The sequence below is a fragment of the Quercus robur genome, chromosome 3 (assembly GCF_932294415.1).
Source record: "Quercus robur chromosome 3, dhQueRobu3.1, whole genome shotgun sequence".
NCBI classification, from domain to species: domain Eukaryota; kingdom Viridiplantae; phylum Streptophyta; class Magnoliopsida; order Fagales; family Fagaceae; genus Quercus; species Quercus robur.
The window spans coordinates 27,689,298-27,701,647 of record NC_065536.1 but is presented as its reverse complement, the minus strand read 5'-3'; the positions used below and the strand labels follow the sequence as shown (position 1 = coordinate 27,701,647).

Sequence of the window (12,350 nt, the reverse complement as noted above, 5' to 3'; positions counted from 1 at the left end):
AAAAACAGCTATCGTACATCATCTATCAAGGAAAAACTAAACAGCTCGGTAACCCAATCTGTTCTGTATTAGACAGCACCTTTAAGACTGTTTTGTTCTTATTACAGAATTTGAATCTAAATTCCCAAATTTTTAAATGTTTACATAAATTTCTGATCTTTCTCACTCAGTTTTATTGTGTCCATGCTTTAATTTAAAAGATATTGCATTAAACGACGTCGTTAGGTTATTTTGGCATTTTAAAAGGTGCAGGAGTGGTGGAGAAAGTAGAGGTAGAAGTGGAGATAAGGGAATATAAGTATGAGGAATTAGTTAAAGCCCTTGAAAAGAATTAGATTCCCATAGGTGTATAAAATTTGTTAACCTTGACAAACTTTAGTAGTTTTGGAAATTCTTAAACATTTTTGGCAGTTATAAATAAACAGTTAAGTTCTTTCTCAATCTAACATTTTAATCTATTTAGATTTTTATAATTTTGGGTGTGTTATTGATGGTTGATATACGTGCCGATTTGTTTGGTATGTTATCCACTCATCCTGTAACTCCCTTGATATCCTTGCTCCAGGAGGTATAAAACAACGCAAGAAAGCTTGGTGAGCTAAAAATTTTAGAGCTACTTCCTTTCCAATCGAGTCTAAAATCTTAACAATTTATGCTAGGTTTGTTAATTCTGCTTCCAACAATCTCCCTCTATGTTCTTGATATTTTGTTCTTCATTTTGTGAATTTTAATTATTTTTATTTTTCTTCATTCATCTCTCTTCAAATATTACGATTATTTATTGGTGATATTTCTACATTATGGTGTTTTTAAAATAAGGCTGCTTTTGAATCAATTTGTATCTATGCTAATTAATGGTGTATATATTGAGAATTTTAATAATAAAGGCATGGAATATTTTGATAAAATCATGAATCTTAACTTTTGTTGAGAGCTGCAAAAGTAGAAAATGAAAATTCTAGAATTTTGCTTTTGTCTGCACAGTTTTGCAAGGCAGGAAGCTTATGATGGGGGAGCTTTAGTTGTAGAGCAGAGAAAAGAATGAAGCAATCCAAGAGAGACTCGTTGTGATACAGTGTAGAGACAACAACAATATGCTTGCACTTGTTTTCTCATCTTTAATATGACTTTGTTGTTGATTTACAAAACTCTTTGAATATTATGATCATTTGTTATTAGTACATGTCATATATTTTACTTTTTGTTAGTGTTTTTTTCAAATGTGATATGTAATCTTTTGATTTGAAATTTTACCATTTTTGTTGTGAAGGCAATAACCAGTGATAGAACATCATATTATTTTTCATGTACTCAAATTGTAAATCACAACAACAAAAAGTATGTAAGCTTCTGCTTAGAATGAACATTGTAAATTTCTTCAAATGAGCAATGATTTGCTTTGTTGGCAGATTAAGAAATATTTGACAAGGTCACTATATATATATATAGACACACACGCACCTACCTTGGTGGACCAACTCAAATCTTAATGAAATTTGTATATTCCTTCTTGTGTGAGTTATTCCTTAAAATCCAAAGTGAAAAGGTTCATTTAAGTTGACTAAATTTCTCTCAACCCGACAAAAAATGCATATATATATATATATATATATAGGCGTTAGGGCGTGAACGATAGAGTTTGTATACACCAATAGCTAGGTACAGCGGTGGTAAGTAGCAGCAAAAAAACACAGAAGGCATCCGGAAACAGCCATAAGTGGTAGCATATCATAGGAAGGTAGACATACACTCCCTGTTTCAGATCTAAGGATAGATCCAGAAATTGGAAGATAAAGGTAGTCTAGGTCGTAATTGATTTCTTAGGCTTTTAATCCAAAATGATAAATAGGATGTTTAGAAGGAGTGACTCTTCCACTTCCATTAGATCTAGCAGTACAAATCCTCCTGATATTCCACAAGAAGATGGAACAATCAACTCAGAGTCATACCAGCTTTCAGATCTAGATCAGAAGTTAGGAGATTGGAACATACCCAAAGTTCCCACAACCCAGGTCTATAAGTCTTCGTCATGGTCCTTGAAAAAGTCTTTCAGAACGGACTACCATGTTAGGACTATAGAACAAGTTTACAGCATTAACAAGGAATATGAAACCTGTTATTTGTTGTCCCCTGCAGCCGTGAAAGCTCACAGGGAAAAAGATCACAAATTCCTCCATATAGGACTTGTCCAAGTTGGAGTAAAACCATTGATCAGAGAAGGTTTGAACAACTCGATCCTTATGGCACTTAGAGACACCCGTCTTATCAGATTTAATGACAGTCTCCTAGGAACCATAGAATCCAGTTTGAGTAATGGTCCAGTTCACTTCGACTGTTACCCAAACCTCACAGTTGCACTTGACGACCCTCATATCTTGAAGGTCCTCACTCTCAACATTAAAACCCATGGAAACCTTGTGTTACATGGCACCAGACAAATTGCTCTTATATACAGGGTGTATTATAAGTGCATGCGAACCAATATGTCCATTCAAGCATTCGATAAGAGAAAACCAGGAGAAACTACTCTTATCCAAACCTCGGATGTTAGATCCACTGAAGGTGGTAATAGGTTATTTCACTGAAGCGTGCCATGTATTAACAAAATGGTTATTTCTGAAAACATATTTGTTAAAACCATGAGATGTCATGGAGCAAATACTTTTGTATGTAATGTGATGAGATGATAATTTATGAGGTTTCATGGGACTCAAAGAATTATCAGAAATGGTGAATGGAACAATTTGATCAAGGTTCTGAACTTGATTTGGATAAGATGGAGAAGCTTTGATAAGGTTAAGATTTTTAGAAACAGAAACTTTTTGGAGACTCTCAATCTCTCTAGGTTCAGGGTTTCTAAGAAACTTAAACTTGACTGGTTGGCCAAAAGGATGGGTAGTGATTCCTTCACTATCTGTGATGAAAGGATACAACAGACATATGAACGGGTTTCCTAAGATGACCCTATCTGTTATATTTTTGACAAGAACAAAGGTGGTTTTGAAACACGCATTGTCTTGGCAAACATGTGCTTCTGGGATTTTGAATTCAATCTGCATTTTCCCACCACTTGCAGAAGTTAACCGTTCTTGGGTTTTCTGGAAGTATTTAGAGGGAATAAGTCCTTCTTGGATGCAGTTGAGATCAGCGCCCGAATCCATTAGGGCAATTACCTCTAATTCAAAATCTGTACTTATGACAATCCTGACTTTGGAATGCCATTTCTGGAAGTTAATGCTACTGATGGTTTGCAAGAACGATCCTTTGGATGGTTCGGGCTCCATATCTGCAGTAGGATTAACAGTTTCATCTACTTCACCATCAGAAGGGTTCTGTAATGAGATTCTGTCCTCATTGCCTTGATGATTAGTGAATTCTAGGTTTTTGACTCTTAAATCCATGAGACCATGATCAACTTTAAGGATGGTTAATTCTTGCTTAAGGTTTCTCATTTCTGCTTTGTGATCCTTGATCTCTTTCTGAAGATCTTGGATGGTGATCTCTTTCTTGGATTTGGTAAACCTATTGTAGATTTTCTCCAAGTCGACTAAGGGTTCCTGGATCCTAGGTTTGGATGTACTGGCTTCTTTGACTAAGGTTTTGTGGAACTCACTAAGTCTTTGAGCTTTTTCTTCTGGATCCTTGATCACTGTAATTCTTCCAGTATTTCCAACAAAGTGGTAATTCTGCCATAACTCATGGGTGACATCTATAATCTCGTTGTTGAAGTAACCACTCCAGCAACTCGCAAGGGCATTAGGGTCTTCATCATGGAGATAAGAGTCTCCTTCATACCAAGGACCATTGTGTGTGTACCCGTTGATAAGTACAAGATGGTGAGCAGGTTGGATATCCATCCAATTGTTTCTGTCCCAGTGGGGGAGAGTACTCCAGCATCTGATAGAGACAAATGGACTTTTTATCTTTGAGACAACCTGTCGGATGATCTGTGGGAATTGGTTGATCTGATCATGGCTAGTGAGCCTGATGAGTCGGACGAACCCATATTCGAACAATCTTGAAAGCCAGCTTGGATCCTCTTCAACGGACCAATCTTCATAATTGACTATTAGGCCGGGGAAGGGATGTTTCTTCTCATAAATCCTTTGGCTGCTTCCAAAGTACTTTTCCCAGGTTGATAGGATGAAGGCAGCATCTTCTGATTCATCGTATACTGGAAAATGAGTGATGACCAATATCTGTAAATGTTTGAACCATAGGTCACATGATCCAGACATAGCCTTGCTTCGGAATATACGTTGTTGTATATCGGAAGGCAAGTTGGCAACAGCACTTCTTAGCTGGGTTTGAGTCTTAAGACTTAACCGAGCATAATCAGTGCCCATGATAGTCATTTTATCCGTTGAATGGATATCCTCTTTGCCAAAGAGTTGACTAATAGTATTTCTTCCAATCTCAATTTCTGCCTCAAGGTTCACTAGGTGCAGTTCTAATGCTTTGAGGGTTCTTTGAAAAAGATGATTGTTGCTTTGGGTATAGGCTCTTTGAAGGTTATCGAGGATAATTTTGATGGAGGGTGGAAGTCCTGTATACACTCCATTTGTAAATTGGAAATTCCTGGATAAAACTTCATGCAAAGTAATAGTCCTATTACCACCTGAAAAGGTTACTTGAAGCGGAACATGTTCTAGAAGGGATATTTCTGAAACCCTACCTCAGTCTTCACCAGAACCTACCTCAACCAGTAGGGATCCTAGACTTGAATCTCGGTTAGTAACCCTACATACCCACACAGCTTCTAGCAGTTCTAGCAGAACCTCCTTAGACACTGAAAAGGAGATAGAACAGATAGAAGACCAATTTCGAGGATTACAGGTAAATAGGCTTTACCAAAACAAGGTAACGCCAACCAGCCTCACCAAAAATTGGTATCCCAGACCAACACCCCCTGACCTCCAATATGAGGAAAGGACCACCCAGTTCACAGTATCCAGTGCCAAGCTCTATGGATGGAACATAGATGGCCTCTCAGAACAAGAAATCCAAAACAAAATCCAGCATATAACCATGGTAGCCAACAATTATCTAAATGATGGCATTTCAAATACCGAGGTTGTAGAGCTTATTGTTTTAGGATTTACTGGAAAACTGTTGCATTGGTGGAACAACTGTATGACAGTAGCATCCAAGGAGGATATCAAGCATGCTGTGCAAAAAGATGAGGATGAGAACCCTATCTTTGATGAACGCATAGGAAGAGGTGTTCCCGATGGAGTCAATACCCTGATCTATACGATCATGAAACACTTCATAGGTAAACCCAGCAATATTACATCTAGGATTTACGACCAGTTGAGTAACCTTAGATGTAAAAACCTTGGAGAATACCGGTGGTATGAGGATGTATTCACCACCCGTGTCATGCATAGAAGCGATTGTAACTCTCCATTTTGGAAGGAGAAGTTTATCAATGGCTTACCCACACTGTTTGGACAGAAGGTTAAAGAAACTCTTGCCAGCTCTTTAGGTGTCATAGATTATGATAACCTAACTTACGGAGACATCTCTAGCACAATCCGAAATGAAGGAATAAAGATGTGTAGAGACCTTAAGATCCAGAGCCAAGCTAACAAGAGCAAAGCCAAGCACGAAATAGGAAATTTCTGCATCCAATATGGCTTACCTTCTATCATGCCAAAAAAGAAATCCAAACACAGAGGCGAAGAACCCTCTAAGAAATCCCATAGGAAGAAACCTGCCTCTAAACATTATCGAAAACAGAAGTTCATAACTAATGATTTCTATAAGAAAGGCAGATCCCAATCTAAGCCCCAGTCCACAAGCAAATTCACACCTAAGGCATCAGGAACATGTCATCAGTGTGGAAAGAAAGGTCATTGGAAGAGAGATTGTCAAGCTAAGGCAAAAACCCTTATTATACCAAGTTGGACTTTGTTTTCATGTGCTTATACTCGTTATACACGGCCAACTCAATACCCTAGTAGTTTACCTAGAATTGGGTGACCAAACAAGCCAGCAACTCATATATATATATATATAATTGAATTAGTTTGCTGCACAGTAACATATATATATATATATATATATTTATATAAAATCAGCAAGGGGCGGTCTTATTCTTGTTGTGCGCAAAGTCCAAAACCAAGTTGGCATTCTCAAAAAAAAAAAAAAAAAAAAAAAAAAAAAAGAAAAAAACGGTTGGACTTTGTTTTCATGTGCTTATATTCGTTATACATGGCCAACTCAATGTCCTAGTAGTTTACCGAGAATTGGGTGACAAAACAAGCCACCAACTCGTTCAATTATATATATATATATATATATATATTGTTTTAATAATTTTTATGCATAAATCTTCTATTTTTAAATATTTTTTGACTTTTTGGAAGTTTTAACCTCTAAAATTTTGAATTATTTAATAGTACATTTAAGCAATGACTTCTTTATCAAATTATAATATCAATTGAAGTCAAACATGAGCAATTCATGTAATAATGTGATTTCATACTAAATATAAAATTTTATAAAATTATTTTAATTTATCACACAATTGCATGAATTTTGATACTAGTGACGTAATATAAGTTGATGGCAAATACTTTCTCATTATATGACATATTTAAAACACAAGAAAAAAATTCCATAAAGTAAAACTCCTTGTTGACTTTGGGTTCGTTTGGATTGAGCTTATTTTTACTGAAACTGAAAGCTAAAACTGGAAACACTATAACGAAATAATTTTTAAATATATAAATAGTACTGTGAGACTCATTTTTAGTGAAAAAGTTGCTGAAAAGTGTAATTTGTGGGTCCATAAACAGTGCATGGAAGCACTGTTCATGGAAGACTTGGTCAACAACTACGGCTTGGAAAAAAAGAAAAAAAGAAAAAAAAAAGGAAAACACAGAAAGAAAAAACGTGGATGTGCAAATGCGCAATCCAAACACATACTTTATATGTATAAAATTTTAGTATTACAAACTGGAGGACAATATAATCTTTAGCACTCAGATTACTGGTTTAATCAACAACAAAAATAAAAATATGATGCACTCTATCGATTCATGCCTCCTTGGATCACAGGAGCCGTTGCAGTCATCACTCCTTGGGTCCGTTGCTCCACATTTCCTTGCCATCCTAAACAATCAAAAAGAAAACCATATTAACAATCATCATCAAGAATTAATAACCCAGAAAAAAAAATTTTATATCAAATGGCGTGTGAGTGTGTTTGGTGTGGGAGAGAGAAAAGAAGGTTGTTTTTACCGATGCTGAGGTCGAAACCTTGGTGTTTGAGCTCACGATACTCTTGGCACAAGGCACAGTGCTCACAGCAGCAATGAACTATGCAATCCCCACAAGAGCCCTCCTGCAACGCGTACTGCCGCCTTATTTTGGAGCGATAGCAGCATGAGTACAAACATCCACAACCAGTCAACCAATTAATTAATGCATACAGTGCTCCGCTAGCAACGCATGCTGCAATACATACAAATCACCCGTCAGTCACTGTCATCATCACCCCAATACATCTAATTTACTTAAAACCAAACTCACCATACAAACTTACATGTTGTTCCTCTGTCTACGATCTCCGCAATTTGTCCAAAAGTAATACAAGGGCACCAACATGTTATGCAACCTGTGGAAAACAACAATAACACCAATAAACAACAGCTTGTATATTCTAAGAATAGTGTTGTAGAATGTAGACACGCTATTTTACATTATTTTTCTTGTTGCCTTCTTGTTCACATTTATTTTTCCTCTCTTTGAATACAATTTTCTATTTTTCTCAACAACAAAAATAAAGACAACACTATTTTACATAACAAATTTAACAATTAATAAATTGATCAATTTGTATTGATTCTTATATTGGCCTATATATCATTCATACTATTTTATTATCTACCATTAACCATCTATCATATCCATAAATAATATATTTGTTATGAAATATTTTGTGACTCTAGATTTATTGAAGTTTATAAGATTCATATATATTTAATGACACATGCCAAAAGGGTTAAATTTCTTACAATTTCCGACATCATCGCAGCAGTCACAGAGGCCAGTGGACCAAGGTACTGGAGCACTAGACTGAACCTGAAATGGAGCTGCCTGGGGTTGGTATGTGTTCACTGGAATACCCGTCACGGGGGCCTGCCCATATGGAGGTGGCGCGTCGGCATACTTTTGGGGAGCACTTGGGTTTGATGAATACATGACAAAGGTACGTATATGCTGTTGAAAGGAAAATGGCTGAAAGAGACTTAATTTGAGAGAGTTATAGAGATGTTTTTGTTGAGGTATGGGACGAAAGTGCTGGGGTTATATAGGAGTATTCCTAGTTTGTGAAAGGAAGAAATTAACTAAATGTTAACATTACTTGTTTTACGTGTCATAAGCAGCCATGATTGACTCATTTTTATTTAAAAAGATTTTGGCTGAATACAATGTCTCAGTGACTCAGTCTATTCTTTTGCGTGTGTTTACCGATGTCATCTTCCTTCCGGTCAATCTGGTAGAAAAAAATATTGGAAACCCACAAACTGGAAGTGGCAGTTCAAGATTGACTAGCTACTCACAGAAAATTTAGCATTACAACTTATTTCACAACACTTTTTGACACAACTATGATATGTGACCGTGTGTAAGTAATAGAAAAAAAATAGTGGATCCATGTGTAAGTGATAAACAATAGAAAAAAAATAGTGGATCCATGTGTAAGTGATAAACAATCACTCACTGCTGCATCAAAGTTGTGATAAAAAGTTGTGAAATAGTATGTGATTCTAGAACTAATTGAGCTAATTTGAAATAATGATTGATATTAAAGTCATTTGCATGATTTGCGCCCTATTAGGTAGGACTAGAGTTATTACTACTGTAGTTTAGAAATTTCGACCATTCAAAGAATTGGACAATAGATAGGTTCAAATCGAGATTGAAACGTGATAACATTACAAATAATTTAATAATTATTTAAAATATAAATAAATATATTATATTACTAAAAATTGAAAATTTTACTAAAATAGTACAAATAAATACTGAGATCTATCTTGTAATATTATTTTTAATATCATAACTTTCATAAGAGAAATAAGAAATATTAATTTTTGTTTTTTTATAAAAAAGAAATTCTACTCTAAGAGAAATGTTTTTTTCCATAATTGTTTTTTAAAAATTTACTAAATCAACTTTTAGTACATCATTATCATTAACTTCAAAAAAAGAGGTGATTATTGCATGAGCTGTTGGAAGCAACTAATGCTTCGACAGGATAGAAGGTATGCGTTCATCATTTGATATGATTGATGAGCATTTTTTGAGAATCTACCAACCTTCAGGAAGATTTTTTATGGGTGCGTGTTTGGAGGGTCTTGAAACTTTAAAATTACTATTTTACTATTTAGTTTATTTTTGTTATTATATATAAGTTTTATTGTATATTTTAATATTATTTATAAAACTCATTATATTATTTTAACTAAATTTTACTTTTATTTACAATATTTTCAACAATAAATTTTCAATTTCAAAAAAATAAGTGATATCTATATGAATTTTAAATTTTTAATCCTTTGCTCCAGCAGCTTAATGAAGAAGATAATGCTGATCAATGCGCGATCTGAATTTTTTATGACTATGTCTCTATGAGTAGGCAAACCCTTTGTGGGAGTAAATTGTGTGTTTCTAAGAGCACTCCCTTATGATGAGCTCACTTGCAAATGTGGGCCTTGTGGTAAAGTAAATTAGGCTAGAGCCCAACAACTTAGAGGGAACAATGTGATTTTTGGACCCAATATTTCTGGAGTATAAATTGCTCATTATTTTCTAATCCTATATAAAAAGTTGTTGTATGACCAAAGACCCAATAAAAAAAGAGTTACATCAACAACTAGGGGAAGGGGTAGCAAGAAATTTTTGCTTGGGAGGGTCAAGATAAAACTATTATATTGATTTGTAATTCAATGAAAAACTCAAAGTACAGTTTATCTATAACACAAAATTATTGTTAGATTTTTTTTGTCAGCGTAATTCTAATTAGCACTCAAAAATCAAAATACTAACAAGCTAGTCAACCAATTGAGCATCTTAAGTCTTTTTTTTTCTTGAGTTTCTTCTATTCTTTTGAAACTAATAAAAATGTGATTATGTGAGAGCATGTTATGGAAGAAGAAGAAACTAATGAAAATGTGATTATGTGAGAGCATCTTATGGAAGAATTAATGAAGAGAAATTGAAGAGAGAGCACCAGGTGATGAGGAGAGTCTTTTTGGTGGTTGTAAAATGGAAGGGGATATTGTTATAGTTTTGAGAAAGTACAAAACTTAAGTACAATAATCTAAGTGTAATATATTAAGTTCTTCAATTTAATTCAAAAACATGTTTAGCATGACTAATAAAATACAAACAATGTTATTATTTTTAAGGACAATTAAATTCAATACATATGAATTTAATTAGACAATTTAATGTACTGCACCTGAGTTTTATCCTTTCAAAATAATTGAATAACTCAAAACTAAAAAGCCTTTCATGCTTTAGAGAATAATGGAAAAGACAAAAAGAGTTAATTTTTATGACTGCACAGTTAGGATTTGGGGTGGGTAGAATTTTATGAGAGACATGTTGAAGTTTAAAATATTTTGGAGGGCCCTGACCCCCCAATGCATAATGTCCCCTGTGACAACAACCATTTAGAACTATCCAGAAGGGATTTAAAAAATGTTGGTTCAATTAAGAATAAGTCATTTGAATGAATGCCTGTTCCAACAAAATATATATAAAGAAAATGAAAGAGAAGTGGATGTAATGCCAAATCTGGCCAACTAACTGAAGGTTCCAGTTCCGTTTAAAAATTAACAAAAATAAAAAATTCAAAGAACTCGAAAATTGGTACTTTTGATGGAAGATGAAAAGAAAACTATGGGTATTTTGGTGGAAACTGAAAACATTTCAGTTGATTTCAAGATATACTGCTTACCCAGCCATGCAAAACTTCTCGTAATTAAGCCACCAGGGATCTTTTTTTTTTTTTTTTTTTTTTTTTTTTTTTTGGAGAAAGAAGCAAATTGGGACATAGAATGTTGTTGAAATTAGAAGTTTGAATGGACGCCAAACCCAAGACCAGTTGACAAATCAAGGTTTCGGCTACTTGCTTGAAACATTGTAATAGAATTTTGACTAGAGTAGTATTATATTTCTTGAAATTTTTGTAATAAATTTTTACTTGAAATAAATTATGTTAATTATTCTAAAGATAACACGAGCAAAATATCTTGTATGATGTGGACATTTACGCTGACCTACAATGTCATTCACGTGACATGTAGGACAAAATTTTATTTTTTATTATATAACTATAAGGCAGTAGCTCATCTACGCAGTATTGCACCAAAAAAAAAAAAAAAAAAAAATTGACAACAAATATTTATATTTAATAAAAATTTAATTAATAATTATTAACATTGTAGGGACATGAGTTCTAACGACCCACGAATAACGTTGGGCTCGTATGTAATGGGCCCTAGTAATATGATTTGTAGAGAGTGGGCTTGAAAGGCAGGACCTTAGCCACAGGTTAACGGCTTAGTCGGGGTTTCTGTGGAAGCTTCTCTATGGGTGGACTTAGCTTGACTAGCTAAGCCTCCCATTAGTGTGAGTTGCAGGGTTTAAGTCCTCGGACATCGTCCGAGGAGCACTGTACCCTTCCCTTTTTCTCCCTTTTGCAGGATTTTTCCTCCTCCTGCGGGGATCCCTTTTTCTTCACTTTCTTTCCATTTTATACTAGTGTTCATTCCCCTTTTAGTGTCCACGTGTAAGTTCTTACTTTCTGGGGTGCAGACCTGTCCTGTCAACCCATACCTAGAGTGGTTGGGGGTTGTTGGAAAAGTTAAATGGCATGGTTTGGAGCATGGGCTTGTCAGATGCAGGATTCTGTATTACGATGTTGGCAGCTTTCTCCCTTGCCCTGCCCCTGTACAGAGTTTGCCCTTTTCTTCAGGCGTTTTGAGAGGTGCTGAGCATAAGATCGTCCTCGGTCATGTCCTCGTGCCCTTCTTGGGCTTTCATTATGCGTCCTCGGCAATAGCTCTCCTCGGCTCAAGCCTTGGGCCCAAGCGCAGAATGGGCCTGGGCCACGAATTATCAGGCCTCACAACAGCCCCTCAAAATCCTGCTGCCCGACTTTTAGTTGAGAGGAGGGTTTTGATAATGTTGGGCCCACATCACGACTCGCTCAGATTATGTACTTTATTGATGTTTGGGCTTTTCCATTTGCATAGGAGATGCACCGAATTAAGAGGCATCCCTTTAACTTTTAGTCACGCGGTGCCCTTTGACGTTTCAGTGTTCGA

The 12,350-nt window shown here is 35.3% G+C and overlaps 2 protein-coding genes across 28 annotated transcripts in view; one reads left to right on the top strand and one right to left on the bottom strand.

Annotated features, from left to right (window-relative positions):
• Positions 1-12,350, top strand: part of LOC126717674 (uncharacterized) — a 77,722-nt gene that overhangs the window by 23,619 nt on the left and 41,753 nt on the right. For 20 of the 27 annotated variants that reach the window (XR_007652709.1, XR_007652704.1, XR_007652698.1 and 17 more), the window contains one exon: positions 985-1,359. The exons of the other annotated variants lie outside the window; for them this stretch is intronic. The gene's annotated coding sequence lies outside the window, so the exon portion shown is untranslated. Of the gene's footprint in view, positions 1-984; positions 1,360-12,350 lie in introns of those variants that run through there. 27 annotated transcript variants of the gene reach the window in all.
• LOC126717677 (protein PLANT CADMIUM RESISTANCE 2-like) lies at positions 6,893-8,307 on the bottom strand. The gene is made up of 4 exons (XM_050419515.1): positions 8,025-8,307; positions 7,553-7,624; positions 7,249-7,461; positions 6,893-7,119 (listed from the first exon to the last, which is right to left on the bottom strand). The coding sequence occupies exons 1-4, from the start codon at positions 8,209-8,211 to the stop codon at positions 7,037-7,039; spliced, it is 555 nt and encodes a 184-aa protein (XP_050275472.1). The 5' UTR covers positions 8,212-8,307; the 3' UTR covers positions 6,893-7,036.